General features: G+C 51.0%; 7 protein-coding genes across 7 annotated transcripts, besides 5 other annotated features; 6 read left to right on the forward strand and 1 right to left on the reverse strand.

The window, feature by feature from the left end:
- Positions 1-1,427: part of a sequence feature (contig 1.18 602..175793(-1)) that runs on past the window's edge.
- Positions 428-1,905, forward strand: ANIA_01302 (SDR family oxidoreductase; the record flags this gene model as incomplete). The annotated part of the gene is made up of 4 exons (XM_653814.1): positions 428-604; positions 649-877; positions 937-1,714; positions 1,791-1,905. 4 exons carry the CDS (start codon positions 428-430, stop codon positions 1,903-1,905), a joined length of 1,299 nt encoding a protein of 432 aa, XP_658906.1.
- Positions 1,428-6,273: a sequence feature (contig 1.225 1..4846(1)).
- Positions 3,726-5,667, reverse strand: ANIA_09516 (uncharacterized protein; the record flags this gene model as incomplete). Its single annotated transcript, XM_050613166.1, has 5 exons — positions 3,726-3,999; positions 4,059-4,747; positions 4,793-5,357; positions 5,427-5,530; positions 5,584-5,667. 5 exons carry the CDS (start codon positions 5,665-5,667, stop codon positions 3,726-3,728), a joined length of 1,716 nt encoding a protein of 571 aa, XP_050469002.1.
- Positions 6,274-18,285: part of a sequence feature (contig 1.17 1271..347844(-1)) that runs on past the window's edge.
- On the forward strand, positions 6,312-7,627 carry ANIA_01301 (intradiol ring-cleavage dioxygenase; the record flags this gene model as incomplete). The annotated part of the gene is made up of 4 exons (XM_653813.1): positions 6,312-6,564; positions 6,620-6,772; positions 6,826-7,134; positions 7,191-7,627. The coding sequence occupies 4 exons, from the start codon at positions 6,312-6,314 to the stop codon at positions 7,625-7,627; spliced, it is 1,152 nt and encodes a 383-aa protein (XP_658905.1).
- Positions 8,069-8,127: a sequence feature (Short protein (ANIA_11299, CBF87759.1) was converted to a misc_feature.).
- Positions 8,219-8,225: a sequence feature (Short protein (ANIA_11299, CBF87759.1) was converted to a misc_feature.).
- On the forward strand, positions 8,632-9,414 carry ANIA_01300 (SDR family oxidoreductase; the record flags this gene model as incomplete). Its single annotated transcript, XM_653812.2, has 1 exon — positions 8,632-9,414. The coding sequence occupies one exon, from the start codon at positions 8,632-8,634 to the stop codon at positions 9,412-9,414; it is 783 nt and encodes a 260-aa protein (XP_658904.2).
- ANIA_10180 (5'-methylthioadenosine/S-adenosylhomocysteine nucleosidase family protein) lies at positions 12,660-14,443 on the forward strand (the record flags this gene model as incomplete). The annotated part of the gene is made up of 4 exons (XM_050613167.1): positions 12,660-12,867; positions 13,006-13,304; positions 13,345-13,763; positions 14,023-14,443. 4 exons carry the CDS (start codon positions 12,660-12,662, stop codon positions 14,441-14,443), a joined length of 1,347 nt encoding a protein of 448 aa, XP_050469003.1.
- Positions 15,150-16,407, forward strand: ANIA_10179 (putative GPI anchored protein; the record flags this gene model as incomplete). Its single annotated transcript, XM_050613168.1, has 2 exons — positions 15,150-15,717; positions 15,761-16,407. The coding sequence occupies 2 exons, from the start codon at positions 15,150-15,152 to the stop codon at positions 16,405-16,407; spliced, it is 1,215 nt and encodes a 404-aa protein (XP_050469004.1).
- ANIA_10172 (putative mitochondrial 2-oxodicarboxylate carrier protein) lies at positions 16,674-18,220 on the forward strand. The gene is made up of 5 exons (XM_653811.2): positions 16,674-16,817; positions 16,877-16,887; positions 16,974-17,003; positions 17,065-17,148; positions 17,242-18,220. Exons 1-5 carry the CDS (start codon positions 16,740-16,742, stop codon positions 17,957-17,959), a joined length of 921 nt encoding a protein of 306 aa, XP_658903.2. The 5' UTR covers positions 16,674-16,739; the 3' UTR covers positions 17,960-18,220.

The raw sequence follows: 18,285 nt of genomic DNA on the forward strand, positions 1-18,285 counted from the left end.
TGACCCCGGCGCATTATGATGAAATCGTGGTATTAATCAGTCTTCCAACCTACATCAAAATATTAGATGTATTTTGCACTACCCTTGCATGACATTTATCCGCTCATTTCATTATTCTTATCGTGCGACCGATGCATGTTGACAGAACCAGGATATTCTTATATTGCGTACAAAGCTCTGGAATCGGATGACGAAGCTCTAGGCCCCGCACCATACTACAGCAAGACCCATGGATAGGCGCATTGATTCGCAACTCAATTGCCTGAAACAACACAAACAAAAGCATAAATTATTAATCCCGGGGTTCCGAGGTGAGGAGAAGCGGGGGAGCTTGGGGCCCTTAATAATCGAGCCCGAAGCTGCATCTATGAAACCCCCAACCTTGAGTTACCAACCCCGACTCGAGCAACAGTTCGAAGACCGCATCATGGCCCAGACTCAGCGAGTAATTGTCTCAAAAGACATCTATCATGGCCTGCCAACCTTCCCAGAAGATCTGAACGGGCTGACCGCAATTGTCACTGGTGCGAATGGAATCTCTGGAGACTACATGGTAGGACTATTTCTACTCCGCGATCTATCTTCTTCCAAATCCACCACTAACGTGAGCTCTTGATGTAGCTTCGGGTACTGTGCGAATCTCCTAAGCGCTGGAAGAAGATATATGCTCTCTCGCGTCGGCCGCCAAACGGCGAGTGGCCGAAGCATGTCGAGCATGTTTCGATGGACTTCTTGCAGCCACCGGATGCCTTGGCTGCTCAGTTAACTGAGAGGAGAGTGAAAGCTGACTATGTATTCTTTTATGCCTACATCCAACCTGCTCCAAAAGACGGAGGCGGCATTTGGAGTGCCGCCGAAGAATTGGTCAGGGTCAACAGTACGAGTCCCGCATCCGGTTGCGTTCACGGCGGCACAGAATTTACTTACATTGTCCAGCCAAACTTCTACACAACTTCCTCTCAGCCTTGGCCATTTCAAACACTCTTCCGAAGACTTTCCTCCTCCAACTCGGCGCAAAATACTACGGCGTGCACCTGGGTCCGGCCCAAGTCCCCCAGGAAGAAACCGACCCGCGTGTGCTCCTCGAACCGAACTTCTACTACAACCAAGAAGACTCTCTCATTGCGTTCGCTAAAAGTAACAGCTTTAACTGGATTACGACCCGCCCTTCCTGGATCCCTGGCGCTGTCCCGGATGCTGCCATGAACCTCTGTCTCCCGCTGGCAATCTACGCCGTCGTCCAGAAACACCTGGGAAAGCCTCTCGAATACCCATCTGACATCGTAGCCTGGGAAACGCAGCAGACCATTTCGAGCGCCCAGATGAACGGCTATCTGTCCGAATGGGCTGTGCTGACGCGCGACGCCCAGAACCAGAGTTTCAACGCTACCGATGACTGTGCGTTCACCTGGAGCAAGTTCTGGCCTAAACTAGCTGCCAGGTTTAGTCTTCCATGGCTGGGTCCTGCGACCGACCCAGCTGGCCTGCAAGAGGTCGAGACGCCGTATAACCCGCCGCCTCGCGGGATCGGACCTCCGGCGAAATTGAGATACAAGTTCACGCTCGTGGAGTGGGCGCGAAGACCCGAAGTTAAGGATGCCTGGAAGGCTATTGCAAAGGAGCATCAGTTGCGCAATGCTGAGTTGTGGGATACGGATCGCGTTTTTGGGTTCACAGACGCGGCGATTTCGTCGTCTTATCCTATTCATTTCTCGTACGTTGCACTTCTATCCGGTTGTTTGTCTGGTTTCGTTCTATTGCTTAGGGTATTGACTGACTGTCGGAACCAGTACTACAAAAACGAAGAAGCTGGGGTTCTTCGGCTTTGTGGACAGTACAGAATCGATCTTTAAAGTGTTTGACCAGTTCGTAGACATGAGGATGATCCCGCAGATTCCAGGATGAGGAAGGAGACTCATAGTGAGTTCTAGGGATCCTCATGAGCTGAAGGACGATCATCAATGTTGAGTCTGATAGGACGAAAAGAGCTCTGTTCAACGTCGGTATGGTCAATATTACATTACTGAGATAATCTCTTTTTTCAGTCCTAAGGTAAAATAGAGACCTAGATATTTCTCCAACTACTATCACTGACCCGGAAGACCCGCCTTTCACAGTAGTAGTCCTAAGTACCTCAGCTGATTTCACCCAAACACGGGTATAGTGGAATGACAGAGCCCAGTTTAATCGAAACACGAACTGATTACCAAGGATCGATCTTGAGCTATAAGGCTCTCTCAATGTCATTTTCACCGCGCATTGCTCTCTGCTACAGGGTGCGGATTGATATACAACTGGGACCAGGCCACTCTCATCTATATGCTAGGCACTTTCACCGTTTCTAGAATTACTGGGATTTGTCACTCATAGGACCTTCCTGTGAGCCACTCATGGTGGGATAGCAAGCCTGGGGCCTTGTGTAAGTAAGGGATATTATACGAGCTCGAAAATTCGCCTGATCTAGGTTGGAACAGTCAAATCCTGTCCAGCAGTGGCCTGTGGGTGTAATATAGGAAATATATTTTATCCACAGGTTCGCGTCCACTGGGAGTGTGCATCAACTCTAAGAGATCGCTGCTCTCCCTGATATCTCAAGTCTCGCAGAAGTTTATATAGAAGAGTACGGCATGGGACCTCTGAGGGCTAAACAATAAGGAACCAGTATGAGAAGTCCAAAAAAAATAACTCATCAAGGTCGAAAGCACACATGTAAGTGCTAACTCACCATCGTGCAGGAAGCCCTACCACAGGCCTGCCTCTCAGTACAAACAGAGATAACAAACGGACCCCTTCCAATTTAGCTCAGCTTGTGCTTCAACTTCCAGCCCCATGGCCATCCTCATCTTCATCTCCATTTATTCAGACCGGATCCAAGATCAAGCTACATTACTATCGCAAGTCCCAACCCACAGTGAAACCAAGTCTCACCATGGAAGCGCTATACTACGTCCCTTTTGGTCTCGCCCTCATGGCCCTCGCCATAGCCAGTGCAGCTATCTTCATCGTCGTAAGGCTTGAGTGGGTGACAGCGCGCCGTGATGGTATGACTCCTTTTCTTTCAGAATACTCTCGTGTTGTTGATGGGTATACAACATAGCATAGATAAGCTGTCTGACTCCCGCTATCTGCTCGCCCCATGATTGTCATCTATACGCTACCTTCCTCGCTCGCGATTCCGATGTGAAACGTACGTCGTCCTTCTTTACATTCTATCTCATGTCGACAAAGGACCGAGTAATGCTGGTGTCCTGTCCCGTGTAAGAGCGCTGCGATTGCTTTCGACGACCAGTAAATGAAGCGTCTGTTCACGACTGATCCGCTTATTCCACTTAGGCATTTCTACATAGCACTCGGCTGGTTTCCGGGCATATAAAGATGAGTGGAAGACAATTCCGGTGATTAGGTAGGTAAAATGCTGATATAAGAGGGTCGGCTTACACTGAGGTCGAGGACAAATAGAATAATATAACAATCATTTGAGCTCGCTACGACATACGATGTAAATATTGCCGAGGGATTGTAGATCGTGCAAGGTACGTAGTCTTGCCTCTAGCTGCAGATATCGGAGAGTGCTTGTGGCTTAGTGCTAAATGGTCAGTCATGTGTAACAGTCGGTCTAGTAGAGAAAAAGCGAAGTGAAGATCGAATACCCAGCCTGATAAGCATTGGATCACTGGGATTTAACCGAGCCAGATCTGAACTCATTCATACATTTTCCGTGCCCATCAAGTCTCCCTATCCTCCTGAGTGGACCCGTTCAACGGCGATCTCATGATAGACTCCTTAGCCAGCGCCGTGATCTTGGAAACAAAATTTTCAGCGATCTTATAGGGGGCAAAAAAGTTTCCCCTCTCCGCATTAGTAGTAGAGAGCCTCGCAAAGATACCAGCTGTGTCTTCTAGGATCTGCACATCTTCTCGAACTTGCGACACATCAGATGCGACGAGTAAGCGCCGGTAAAGAGCGAGAACGGCGGTTGTAAGATATTGGAAGTAAATCCTGTCATGATTGTCAGCGTCTCTAGTCCCGCCGACAACCATCTCGAGGGCGGAACAAACCAGAATGTCTCTGGAATAATACAATTCTGGACGCGCCTGATATATAGTAGTGTGGAGCGCGCGGCTTGATAGCAGAGCTCTATACTAGATGCCGGTGGTGACATCCCGCCACCTGCAGTAGCTGAGTGGATCTTGGTTAGGCAAAAGTAATATCCCAGATGGATGTTTGCACCTCGCAGGCTGAGGTCATGGAACAGTGTATCCGGGACAAGGCCTTTCGCAAAGTCGTCTGGCTGGCAATGGCGCGGAAAACTAGCCTTTAAATTAACTAATTCTTGATCCAGCTCACGGATACGCTGGAGACGCCTCGCTTCTGACTGCCTCTGGGCCTCGACCGAGTAGAGGAGGCGGTATATTCGCGATTTGAGCAGGGCCATCCGCAGGTCCGATGGATACAGGAGGGCGTGGGAAGACAGCTCATTTTGGAAAAAATGGTAGTCAGTGTACTCGAAGAGATAGGTAGAAGGGAGGTCCAGGTCACAGTCCGCATCGTGGATCAGCGGTGGCTGAGACCTGCGAAGTGAGTTTTCCTTGTCGAATGAGTATAAGAGCCAGAACATAGCACGCAAATGCGGACTCTTCCGCTCCGTCTCTGCTCTATTCGCTCCAGTATTGAAGACAATCCGCACTGCCAGGGACAATAGGGCCTCGCTGGTCTGGGGTTCGCCCATGGGGGTGATGTACAGTGCCTACCACAATCAGATCGTTGCTAGCAATCTGAGGTACCGACTTACCGTCATGAGCAAGGTTTCCAGAGCTCGTGGACTTCTATCTTGCAGGACTAAATCAGGGAGTAATGTAAGGACTGCCCTGACGTGGGCGATGGGATCAGCTCCAGCTGCGACGAAGACGGGCTCGTCCCGTCGAAGCCCAGTGATGAGCGCCGTAAAGGCGCCTAGGCAGGCGCGACTTCTGGTGTCAATTGACGCATCGTTTAGATCAAGCTCATTGTCTTTTATAATTTGAGCAGTCTCATCCACGTCAACGACGGGAAATACCGAATACAGATGAGTTTTTTTGAAATATTCCAGCGCAGACCGGACTAGCTGAGAAGACGGCCATTTAGGCTTAACAACGGCTAGCTCACTTGGAGCCACGGGTCCAACAGTTTTGACAAGTTCATTAGAGAACCCGGCCAAGTCGAAAGAATCAGGCAGGTCGCAGAAACTCAGATGCCATTGAAACGTCGCTAACGCCGTGTCGAATCTCCCTGGATCTGAAAGACGTGTCCCGGCCAAGGTCAGTCCGGGCGACAGGCATCTCTCCCTCAACTGCACCTCTAGCTTCTGAACATGGGATCTAGCGTCTGCAAGCTTTCTAAGGACTGGCTTTAGCATGGAACTCCAGGCGAAAATTACTCAGACTTACTGGTGGACAGTTCTTCGAGGGCGGTCTGACAATGAACTGAAGACACAGGGAATCCTGGCCAGTCGACAGTTCTCGCAGGCAGGCTTGACCCGGTCACAGCGGACCTGGATAGATCAATTGTCATCATGAGAAACTAGAGTGGTCAATATCGACAAACCTTTCGAAGACGACAGAGTTGGCAGGCATTCCCCAGGCCGCGCCGGATTGGCCTGCCACTCGGCGTAGTATGGACGCTGGCCATACAGTGCAGCGGACTTGCTCAACCTGCCGAGCGGCCTTCATTAGAGTAGGATCAGTTCTCCATCCCGTTTATCCACACGACACAGCCGCAACTGCGAACGCCTCGATTATGCTTACTCAGCGGAAGCTGTGGTTCCGAGTGCGTTTATTGGACAGCAAGGATCAGTCAGCGGAGGGGTGATTTCCGATACCCTCACCCCTTCCCGATTCGGTCAAGCTTCTCTAACCTTCCTCCACAGCGAATTGCGTATAGCGTTGCCGATCCCTAATCTATACCGAGCTTGGCATGTTAGAGGCTGCTCTCTGCCTAAGTACCATCTACCTTTGTTGTCATTTGGCGTCGTCATTCTCCCTGAACTGACTTAGCTGTAGTATCATGGCTCAGCATGATGATAATCAAACAGTCTCTATTGGGCACGGTTGTCGATCACTACTCCCATCATCAACAGTGTTCCAAGCACATACTCCGCTGATTGCGTGCCTGGCCTTGGGTCTTTTCGGTACAGTCGGATGTACCTGCCAGTGTATATAAGACGGACAAATTTCTGGCTCGAGGCTTTATCATCTCAACATACAATCCAGACTGAACACTTCACTCAGTTGCGCAATCCTGTTTCACTGGGAAGCCTCGTCTCTGCCGTCAACATGGTTCAGCTCACTCAAAGTCTCCTTGTCGGCCTCGGCCTTGCGGGTCTAGCCAGCATCGCCGCTGCCCATCCCGGCCATGATGTTGAGGCCGAGGCCGCTGAGCGCGCGGCCTTTCTCAAGAGCGTTCCAGTGCAGGGCCGCAGCCTTGGACACTGCGCCGCGAAGCTCAAGGCACGCGGCATTGCGGAGTCTAATGTTGCCCGTCGTGAGAACGCCGTGCAGCAGCTGCGCAAGAGGGCTGGTAACACCGGTACGTATGCATAGATGACCGAGAACAGGCACCAACTGATAATGTTCCAATCAAGATGGCCGCTACCTCAAGGTGCGCGATCTTGATTCTGTGCTGGCCACGGACCACGAGTCGACCAAGAACGTCACCCTCTCGACCGACCCCAGCGTCCTATTTGCAGACGGCGGGGCTTGTATCGTGCAGCCAGAGGTTACCCAAGGGCCGTACTGTACGTACCTTCCTCCTTTCTGACCAAACTATGACGGGGCTAATATGGACAAGATATCGCCGGTGAACTCGTCCGCCGCAACGTCGCCGAAGACCAGGCGGGTGTGCCATTGTTCTTGGACCTGCAGCTGATTGATGTCAACACTTGTGAGCCGCTGCAGAATATCTATACGGATATCTGGCACTGCAACGCCACTGGTGTCTACTCCGGTGTCGTTGCCAACGGCAATGGCAACTTTAACGACGAGAGCAACTCCAATACGACCTTCCTGCGTGGCATCCAATCCAGCGGCTCCGATGGTGTCGTGCAGTTCGAGTCTATCTTCCCAGGCCACTACACCGGTCGTGCGGTCCACATCCACGGTACAACTCCCCACGACCCCCACAGTGCTATCATCAACTAACATTGAGTCAAACAGTGGTCACCCACCCCGGCGACCAGATCAAGGTGCTCCCTAACAACACCCTCGCTGGCCTCTATGACACCCGCGCCTCCCATGTCGGCCAGATCTTCTTTGATCAGGACCTCATTACTGCTGTTGAAAAGACCAGTCCTTACAATACCAACACTCAAGCCCTACTCAACAACAGCAATGACGACATCCTCGCGACCGAGGCCGAGACCACCGACCCCTTCGTTGAGTATGTTCTTCTGGGTGACGATGTGTCGCAGGGTGTCTTCGTCTGGACTTCACTCGGTATCAACAGCACGCGCAATGAATTCAACTCGCCTGAGGGGTACTGGACTGAGGATGGCGCCGAGGTGAACCCGAACTTTAGTATGAACATGGCTGGGATGTCCAATCTCCTGATTCCTACCGGTTCTGCGGGCCCTGCTGCCACGTCGGCCGCTTAGGCTTAGTATCTTGTACTTTGACAGAGACGTGGTTAGCTGAGAATAAACGGAGAAAATAGAACTGTTTTTGATAGAGTAATAGAGAGAAACTGGAGCTCCTCAGCCTAAATCTACCAGAATAAAGAGATATAGATAGCGCTGGAGAGCCCAAACCGGGTCCGCCCAGAAGCTTGAGCGCTCCTTAAAGGGCCACATACCATTTACCCTGATTCTTGCCCTTCGCAGGGGCTAACACGGCCTTTTGAACGCTGAAGACAAGATAGGCAATACAAGGGAGCTCGATGCGTTCTAGTCTGGTCCTCAAGCACAAAAAAAATCCAACTATTTCTCATTCCACCAGTCACGGCTCTATATCGTATATAATCGGCGGCCAACGGTCACGTGTCAGGCCTTGAACTGGTCACTTGAAGAGATATTGGCTGGGCAAATTGACCTAGCCCAATGAATGAAACTAGCAATAAGCGGGCAGCGCTAAGGTTGAATTATTGCACCCTTCTCCAGTAAGTCATTCCAGGTGACCAGGCCCACAGTGGACGTGTCAAACATTCGGCCAGTCTGAAATGGAACGTGAGGTAGCTAATCCCATTGTAGATGCTAGTGGGTTGTCGAGTTTTGATATGGCGGATGCCCGAACAGGAGGGGTTCTGGCTGGATTGGATGTACTCTATCAGAGTGGTACAACCCTGACGAGGTCCTCAGCCGGTGCAGGCGTGGTCATCTGTATAGAGTGGCCTTGCCGTGTAACTGGCTACAATAAACGTCTCAGTTAGCAGAGGATGGTCTCTGTTCTGGTCACTGATGTCACTGGTGTAAACCCTTGGAGAACTGCAAATCCCATATAACGTCAGCAAGACAGAGAAACCGAACTGCAAATTACGTGCAAAATACACTCGCTAAATTAGAATACCCTCAATACTATAAATAAGGGTATACTTCTTCCTCTACTCCTTCGTTTCTCTTCGTTTCTCTCCCTCCTGATTTCCCACTCACTGACTGTCATCACTATGTCTAACACCGTCTACCTGATCACTGGCGCCAACAGAGGCCTGGGACTTGGCCTCACCAAGTCCCTTCTCATCCGGCCCTCCACTACAATCATCGCCTCCGTCCGCAACAATGAGGCAAAGGACGCCCTCATATCAGAGCTAGCCACCATAATTCCCGGCCAAAACAGCCTTTTACGCATCATTCACCTCTCTTTCCCTTCGGACAACTGGAGCTCAGCCCCAACCTCCCCTTCTGAAATCCTGACAGCCCTCACCAACACTGTCCCAGAAATACGCCACATCGACGTCCTCCTTGCAAATGCCGGCTTTGCAACCCCTATGACCCCAGCTCTAAGCACATCCGTTTCTGACCTCCGTGCCTCCTTCGAAGTCAACACTATCGCACCCCTCCTCGTTTTCCAGGCTTTCTGGCCCCTTCTCAGAAACGCCCAGAACGGGACCCCTAAAGCTATCTTCATGTCTTCGTCTGTCGGTTCAATTGGCGCGCAGGAACCGTTCCCCGGCGGCGCGTACGGGCCCAGCCGTGCGGCCGGGAACTGGCTTACCCGCGCCCTTCATCTCCAGCATGAAGCGGATGGGCTTGTTGCTGTTGCGTTACATCCAGGGTGGGTGAAGACAAGGGCGGGAGACTTTGTTGCGAAGGAGTGGGGGTTTGACGCTGGGCCGCCAGAGACAGTGGAAAATAGTGTTAAGGGGATTCTGAAGGTTGTTGACAAGGCGAGCAGGGCGAGTGTTGGGGGGAAGTTTGTTACGTATACGGGAATGGAATTGCTTTGGTGATTTACACTTTCTAAGAAGAGTGGAGGCTCATGACACATAGGCATCTAGGTAACTCGAAGTAAACACAAGAAACTCGAAGTATATACCGCTTGAACTTCTCTTTTTTCTACCTGAGCCGAAACCCTTCTGCCTATGACCGGTGACCAAAGAGGTGAGAAATGCCTTCCTCACGCCAGACTCCGTCTGCCAGGGTCCAAAGCTTTCATCCTGTGTGTATCTCCGCGCTTGTATACAGGAAGTATTGCGCCTTGCTCCAGCTGTCAGCGGCGCCTTATGGCGCGAAGTTCTACCAGGAGGTCTCAGGATCAGGATTGAAGGAGACACAGAAACTCTAGACATCCCTGCTGGGTACGGGCATTTGGACGATCAACCACAACGAGCGGTACTATCCCCAGCCGTTCAGCTTCCGGCCTGAACGGTGGATCCCGGAGGAGTTCGGCGAAGAGGCGGTCCAGTTAGCTACGGCGGCCTTTACAACATTCTCCATACGGCCGTGGAACTGCGTGGGAAAGGCGCTGGCCATGATCGAGATGACGCTGGCGATGGCCGCCGTCATTAGTCACTTTGACTTCCGGAGGGCCGATGGTGCGGCCGGGGGACTCGGCGAGGGGAAGGGGTCGTTCGACGGGCAGTTTCAGACATTTTGGGCGTTCACCGGTTTCAAGGATGGACCGATGATTCAGTTCAGGCCCCGTAAATATTGATGACTGGAGTCGATACGTCTACGGATATTTGGATTGTGACTTTGCCGAAAGACCTAGCGGCTATGGCCCAGGATTGCCTAGTATCAGGAAGGTATGCGTGTACATAGTTGCGGCATGGCTATATGGTCTGTTGCTGTTTAATATCAAACAAACCGTGGCTTGCAGAACATATATACCTTCCACCAGAGCAAATGTCTAGCCAATTTTTCTTCTCATCGCTGGGTAGGCTCAAGTTAAAGCTTATCTGGGCTCCTTCCAGTGCCAAATAGGGTTGTCAGATGAGATTTAAAAAGGGTTCGCCAAATGGTAATGTCAACTGAAGATCAGGTAAGTGATGAAAATAACGGATAGGATGAAAACGACCAAGTCTTGAACGTGGAGAAGAATCACTATTGCATTCTTCTGCATAATAGCCGCCTGCTCCTTTGCCAGGAATTGTAGATGCGCTATTGTGAAGCCACCAACCGGATGTGCCGCTGACCTACTAGAGCCCAAGCTGCTAGTCTCGTTTGTAAATAGCACATGACGGTTGGATAAATGGGTTGAATGTGTCTGGCATGATCAGGGCCATGAATTTTGCAAGCGGGGCGCTTTCCATAGACTGGATCATGACGTCGGCTGTTGGGTCAGCTTGAAATAGCAAGCACTTGGGTCCGGTCTAAGGAATGAGGCACAAGTGCCTTGTGGATCTGTGAGAGACCAGTCACAACTAAGCGAACGGGCCGGTGATGGGCTCCCAGAAACGTAGTGGGCCGAGGCAGTTCATTAAGAACGCTGCCAAATACCTTTACACTTCGCATACCTTAGTACAAGTTATGCCCAGGTGACAGACGTACGCTGCCTGCCTCAGCTTCGAACCAGGAGACAGTTAACTGATTTGGCTTTAGGAAGGTCAACGCCTTTTATCTTTATATTGGAGCCGAGCTAGGACAGGCAGTCCGCCCGAGTGTCAGGAAATGGCATCGAATTCTCGTCTTGCTAATAAATGCTTACCTGATCTCAGTTTCCTCGACTAGACAGCGGAATTCAGACGGGGCGCAGCAGTGGCTGATCGTCTCACAATCCTCGGCGTCAAAATTTCAAGTTCCCCGAATTTCATGAGAAACCACTGCGATTCGATTTGACGGCCAGGTTTAAGCATGGGCTTTTGCCGTAAAAATGATAGAGAGGGCAAAAGCCGGTCAGTGTACAAACTAGACTGTCACCCTGATCCTTATTAACGACTGTAGACGGGAAATGCCAGTCGAAACCCGTAACGAATATCATTTACGCGCTGTTGGAGGGTAGCTATCAGCGTCCGTATGGGGAAGAAAACGGATGGAGGAGATCGGACAGCAATGAGGTAAAGGCATGACAAGACATGACAAGAGGGGACGAAAATACCAGACAGGAAATTCGGTCAGTCCTATCTTTGCACGGCCACTGGATAGGAATGACCACGCCTTTAAGCCTCGAGCTTGAACTTTGGCCCTCAGCTTGACCTGGTTCCTTGCTGGGGGATTCTCCCGATTATTGCTTTACAATGCCCCGTCCTCGAGCATCTCATAGCGAGAAGTACTCATAGCGAGAAGTACTATGGGAATAATGGCTTTTTCGTCAATAGTCGAGCCTGGGTTTGCATTAGTTCAGGTTACGGCGGTTACCGCACGATACCTTGATGTTCAAGAGCCTAGGAGGCAATGTCTTACTCGTATACGGATACGAGTCCGAGTGAGGTAGCTAGAGGGATTCGTCGTATCATTTCCGGGTTGCGAGAAAAGAAGGCCCGCCGGGAATGGGCTTCTTGCTAGCAGACGTCGGCCAAGAGCTTGACAGGGTCGCAGAAAGTCGCAGTAGAGACAACCGGAATGTCCTTAGACATGGAGTTAGGAAGCGCCAGTCTAATTGCAGCTTTTAATGTCGAACTTGCGTCCTGACGGGATACTATGAGTAGGATAGACTAAATCATTTGTAAAATGGATGGACTCCTGAAGGGGCTATGGTACAGTAAGAGCCAGCACAGGCGGAACAAGGAACGATGAAAGAACTAATGATTTCAATGTTCTGATGATCGATAAATCAAAGAAGCATAGTCTATCCACCAAAGGCGTGTTGATCGATTTACTCAGTAGTATCTAGTACTGTGTCCCATGGTGGAATGGCCTCATGATTTTTTTTTTGGCAAACAGGGAACAAGAGAAAAAAGAAAAAAGAAAAAAAAAAAAGGGTTTGAGACAGCTAAAGACTTCATGAACCGAATACTAGTGGTCATAGAATCAGGCGTTTAACCAGTCAATGCGCGTTGCGAGCCAGGAAGTACAGAAGGATCTCTGCCTCAAGGTGCTGTGCCCAACCATGAACCAGGCCCTTCTCTCACCTTTGCAGTTTTGAGGTGGAATTGATAAACATAAATAGAGCATCTAGTCAACTCCACCACTGCGTAAGATCTCTAACCACCAGATCTTTATCACAGCTACCGTCTCTCTTTGATGAAAAAGACCTGCACCGTGCATCCTGCCCAAATACCCACTCCTTTCAAATTTCCTTTAGCCTACTACTGTCATGATTGATGTCTTACTTCAAGTCCAGAGCCTGGTATCACCGTTTGCCACGTTTGCTTCATTTCATCTACTCAGTGCTAGGGAGACCGACACGATTACATCAACGATCGATACTGCCAAGGAGATGCTGAGGTCGGCAAAGCAGGCGCTGCCTGTCAAGCAACGACTCTTCCTCCATCTGTTCTCCAAGACAGCCGTCGGCACGGCCTGTATGCCAAAAGAAGTTGTGCGCCTGCCCATCGAGTTTATGGTAGGGTGTATCTGACTGCGTGCTAGATCGAAAGTTGGATTGTCAATCCATCAATCAAATGTAGATTTTGCTGCTTCCAACTTCAACTATACTAAAGTCCTAACCCACGCCTGGTGCGGCGATAATACGAGCGGCCATAGCCGGAATGGTGAACACCCAGTGCATATGCTTTGGGGTCCGAATTCCAAGCTGGCAGCACAATCACTCACTCGGCAGTTTGCAACCGGTTATCATCGTCGAGTTAACGCTAGACTGGTTGAGGATCTTGTCGCTTCTCTCGTTGATGTGTTTGTTTGCTGTCACAACTCCTATCGACACCGGTCTCATGGTAACACATGCAACGTACACCACATTTCTCATAGTTGCATCCTCCATAGCACCCGTGTGTTTCTCATGGTATGTAGCCTTCAAGCCAAGGAAAGATCACGAAGTCGAGGCGAGCGACAAGCAGACCGACCCAGCCCGTGTAGATCGCGAGCAGCCCATGGTCCCCGGCCGTGGTCGGGTCATGCCGGCCCTTTCTAGGCACAATACATGGAACACCAGCGGCACAACGTTCCGATGCGGGCTCACTGGGACGTTCTCGGCCGGCCAAACGCTGTCGCGAAGAGGTTATACTGTGGGACTGATTTGTGCACTCCACATTGAGCTCGCCGCCGTTCGAGATATGCTCGATGAGATCCACGCGGATTTGCCTGCCCCCAGGTCAGACACCAATACCTACATCCTTGGCCGCATGTGTTCTCGTAATGTGGTGATCACATGTCTTCCGAACGGTATCATGGCCCTGTCACGGCCGCGTCAGCTGCTACTCAAATGCTTTCGACCTTTCAGTCTATTCGTTTCGGACTCATAGTGAGCATAGGAGGCGGGGTACCGGCCATTCCGCATCAGGATATTCGACTGGGGGATGTGGTGGTCGGTGAGCCGACCAAAAGCTCTGGTTCTGGAGGAGTGTTCCTGTGCGACGTCAACTTTGAATACACAAGAACTTTGAATAAAAGCCCAACGATGTTACTGACAGCGCAGTCACCGCTTCGAGCGCAGCATCTCTTGCGCGAGACTCGGTTTCCTGAGTTTTTGTCAGAGATGCTACTCAGATGATGAGAGACAGTATCAGACGAGGTGAAGACGACCAATTATTCCAGGCCGACCATAAACACTCGAGCCCGAAGGGATCATGCAGTAATTGCAACAAGTGCTTTGTGATTCCTCGGCCTCAAAGAGGTACGGAATCTCCCCAAATCCATTACGTCCCAATCGCCTCAGTTGCTCGATTCGTAAAAGATGCGGAGCTTAGAGATCGTCTAGCATCGAAACTTGTGAATCTCTGCTTTGAGATGGAAGCTGCCGGGTTGGTGGATAACTTTCCTTGCCTGATAATCCGGGGAATCTCTGACTATGCTGATTCGCACAAGAACAACCACTGGCATGGTTATACAGCTGCCACAGCCGCCGCGTATGCGAAGGAGCTGCTCTCGGTGATTACCCAGGAGGAAGTTGAGAACGAGTGCGTGATCTCTCAACTTTATTGATAGTGGGATTATGCTCGAAGATATATGTCGGTGCCTGAATCAGGAATATAATCACTAGATCAGGTTGGTGGGCTGTTTGACCACGGCGAGTGGCCTCTGAGGAGCCATAGTGAAACTGCAGGGGCCGGTCCAGTATAGAGCACGTTTGTATATTAACATCGACGATGAAGACTGTACGTATATCGGGACATTTAAACGCCTATCGATGGCTTAGACATACATCTGATAGAGTCGATAACAAGTATAAGAGCGTTAAAGCGGCTAAAGAAGACGGAAGAGCAGGAAACCCGCCTCGCTCTCTCATACAGGGCACACTAAGGCTTCCACTCCACATCAGCTGGATAGCTCAAGGCACTAGTCCCGATTGGGCGCACAGCTGCCTTACTGGACTCGAAATCGAAGAGTTGGGAGACTTCCCAGCCATCGCATTTATGAATTGAAGTCTCATCAACAATGGATTATTCTTCTTATCCTAAACTGGCTATTCTCAGTGATATACTTCGGCCTTCCGATATAGCCTGTACTAGGGTTGCTAATTTTCGTGCTACTCTCGCTGCCCACTTGCTTACCCGATCCTAAGCACAGGCTGATATAAGGCACATTCGCAATATCGGTATGGAACTACACGCTCCTTTGCTCTTTAGGCAAATATTTGCCGTTTGAGATCGTAATTCCACGCTAATAGTCATACAGCCCGACCTCTCCGATGTTATTCACTCCCATCTTAATCGGAGCAGCCTCACTCGCTGCCCAAGCCTCAGCAGACACATTCCAAGTATCTCAGCGCTATGGCGGCCCCCAAAGACCCTTACAGGGCATACGAAAGATGAGCGACGATGCAGGGGAGAAGTTCTACATGCACTACTGGCATTATGAAGAAGACTCTGTCGTTGCAAACTCGACCGAAGAGGCACAGACCAAAATAGATCGGAGTTCCGTTCTGCCTCGCTCATACCATTTCCAGCCGCCGTTTTCGCTTGGCCCCGAGCGCTTTGCGGACCTGCGTTCTTCGCCACTGGGAAGAAGGGAATTCGAATGTCCGTCTGGGACAAGCGCTTGTACGTCTATCAATCGGTCAGATAGCTGCTGCGGTGCGGATGAGACGTGCGTGGTGGTAGAGGACACTGGATTGGGGGATGTGGGATGTTGCCCTTCTGGCCAAGATTGCTCTGGGACGATTGGGTCTTGCTTCGAGGGGTACACTAGCTGCCCGTCATCGCTTGGAGGCGGATGTTGCTTTCCTGGGTACGAATGCGTGGAAGGGGGCTGTCAGTGTGTCCATGTCTCCAGCGAGATTAGTTCTAACCAATTCCTCAGGCGCGCATATCATCACAATCACTATTACGTTATCCTCGACGACATTAACAACCACATCGACCGAGACGGTTTCCGCGACGAGTACCACTGACACTAGCACTACGACTACGAGCACAAGCACGGCCACTCCTACAACTACAAGCACATCCTCGACAGGGGACCTGACCCCCCCCGATCGACCCACCAGTTTATCTACTACCACAAGCTCCGAGACCGAAACGACCTGTCCGACCGGTTTCTACGCATGTGCTGCGGTCTATCAGGGCGGATGCTGTCAGATCGGCCGGAATTGCGATACGACGTCTTGCCCCGCAGTATCCTCAACAACCATCGAGACTGAAGGCCGAACGATTGTGATTGCCGAGCCAACGACATCAGCAACGACAGCAGCGAATAGTCAAGAGAGCGGTGCGAGGACATGCGCGACTGGCTGGTTCAGTTGTGCGGATACCGTAGGCGGAGGATGTTGTCCGACCGGGTATGCGTGCGGAGCAAGCTGCACAGCAGCGCCGACCGCATCCACAACAGGAACCGTAGCTAAGGAGGCTCCAACGGTAGAATCAATTGGGGACACTGTGAAATACAATTGGATACATTTGATCTGGGCTATGTTCATGACTTGGCTATGCTATGATAAATGTACTTAGATTATTGTATAGATGATTGACGAAAATTGAAGATAACGAGATCAAGCACGATCGCCGAGATGAGAGACCGAACGCGGGGAGAGAACGAAGTGGGGGAATCGTTTATCCCTCGAAAGGAAAGATTTTCCGTAGCCGTGACGAGCACGAATATTATTATTATTATTATTGACCTGTCTTCGGTTGCTTTGCCGGCCCGGTTGGTAACCGTCTCCATCCATCGTAATCGTCCGCGTCCAAACCGCTCCGACCTTCTCCTCACCTCCTCACCTCCTCACCTCTTCCCCCTTCTTTACTCTCCTTCACCCCATCTTCCCCCTCCCTCCCTTATCACAATGTCGAGCAGCAACACCCAGGCCCCTTTGCCCTTCGGGTACCAGTTCGTCGCCGGTGCGATCGCCGGTGTGTCTGAGGTAAGTGGGCTGCGATTCACCGGCAACACCAAATTAGGCCTGACTGACCGCGTGACTAGATTCTGGTTATGTACGATCCTCTTCCTTTCCCTCCTCACACACGTGGACGGAAATAATGGAATCTTCATGTTGAAAGGGTTATTAACATTTGTTTAGGTACCCATTGGATGTTGTTAAGACCCGAGTGTGCGTCTCACTTCACATCAAGCCCACCGAGCTCAATTCAAGCAAACTGACATTAAGATAGCCAGCTTCAGACGGGCGCTGGTGTCGGCGAGGAGTCCTACAATGGCATGTTTGACTGCTTCCGCAAGATCATTCGCAATGAGGGGTATGTCAATTCTCTCATCCCTTCCCGCTCTTCCCCACGAGTCCCTACCTAACCTCAAATCAAAAATACCAATACAATACTGACGCCGAAAAGTGCCTCCCGCCTCTACCGCGGCATCTCCGCCCCCATCCTAATGGAGGCGCCCAAGCGCGCGACCAAATTCGCTGCCAACGATTCCTGGGGCGCCTTCTACCGCAACCTCTTCGGCGTGGAAAAGCAAAACCAGTCGCTCGCCATCCTGACCGGTGCAACCGCCGGTGCAACCGAATCCTTCGTCGTCGTCCCCTTCGAGCTTGTCAAGATTCGCCTGCAGGACCGTGCTTCAGCCGGCAAATACAACGGCATGCTGGATGTTGTGCGCAAGATCATCGCTGCCGAGGGGCCACTTGCGCTCTATAACGGTCTTGAAAGTACATTGTGGCGCCACATCCTCTGGAACTCCGGCTATTTCGGGTGCATTTTCCAGGTGCGCGCGCAGATGCCGAAGCCTGAGCCTGGGAACAAGACGCAACAGACGCGGAACGATCTGATTGCTGGTTCGATCGGCGGAACGGCCGGTACGATCCTGAACACGCCCATGGACGTTGTCAAGTCGCGTATCCAGAATAGCCCTAAAATCGCGGGGCAGACGCCCAAGTACAACTGGGCTTGGCCGGCTGTGGGGACAGTGATGAAGGAGGAAGGTTTTGGCGCGCTATACAAGGGATTCATGCCTAAGGTGCTGCGGTTGGGTCCGGGTGGTGGTATCCTGCTTGTTGTGTTTACGGGAGTGATGGACTTCTTCAGGAAGATGAGGGGGGAGACTGCTTGATTCTGTGCTTCAACCGCTGTTTAAAAAATGTTTGTTTTCGTTCTGATCGCTTTCGCTTGTTTATGTTGATGAGATGGATTGGACATGCAGGATTTAGATGGTTCCTAGAATGTGCCATAGAAGATATACTGCAATGTAACAGCATGCGCGGGTCTCATAATTGGGGGTTCCCACCGTTCCAAAATGAGTGACCAGTTCTGGACAAGGAACGGCGTGATTGCCCGTCGACTCCCAAGGCTCCGACATGTAGCTGTATAAGCGCAAAACTTGCCCACGAACTAAGGATTTGCCGGCTTTAGTGTTTACAATCCGAACCTGAGCTTCGT

The sequence above is a fragment of the Aspergillus nidulans genome, chromosome VIII (assembly GCF_000011425.1).
Source record: "Aspergillus nidulans FGSC A4 chromosome VIII".
NCBI classification, from domain to species: Eukaryota; Fungi; Ascomycota; class Eurotiomycetes; order Eurotiales; family Aspergillaceae; genus Aspergillus; species Aspergillus nidulans.

What these genes read in the sequence shown, in the direction of transcription:
- ANIA_10172 (XM_653811.2), top strand. Translation starts at nt 16,740, where the DNA reads ATGTCGAGCAGCAACACCCAGGCCCCTTTGCCCTTCGGGTACCAGTTC. An exon ending in GATGTTGTTAAGACCCGAGT is followed by an intron (nt 17,004 to 17,064) that starts GTGCGTCTCACT and finishes ACATTAAGATAG; the next exon opens with CCAGCTTCAGACGGGCGCTG. An exon ending in AAGATCATTCGCAATGAGGG is followed by an intron (nt 17,149 to 17,241) that starts GTATGTCAATTC and finishes GACGCCGAAAAG; the next exon opens with TGCCTCCCGCCTCTACCGCG.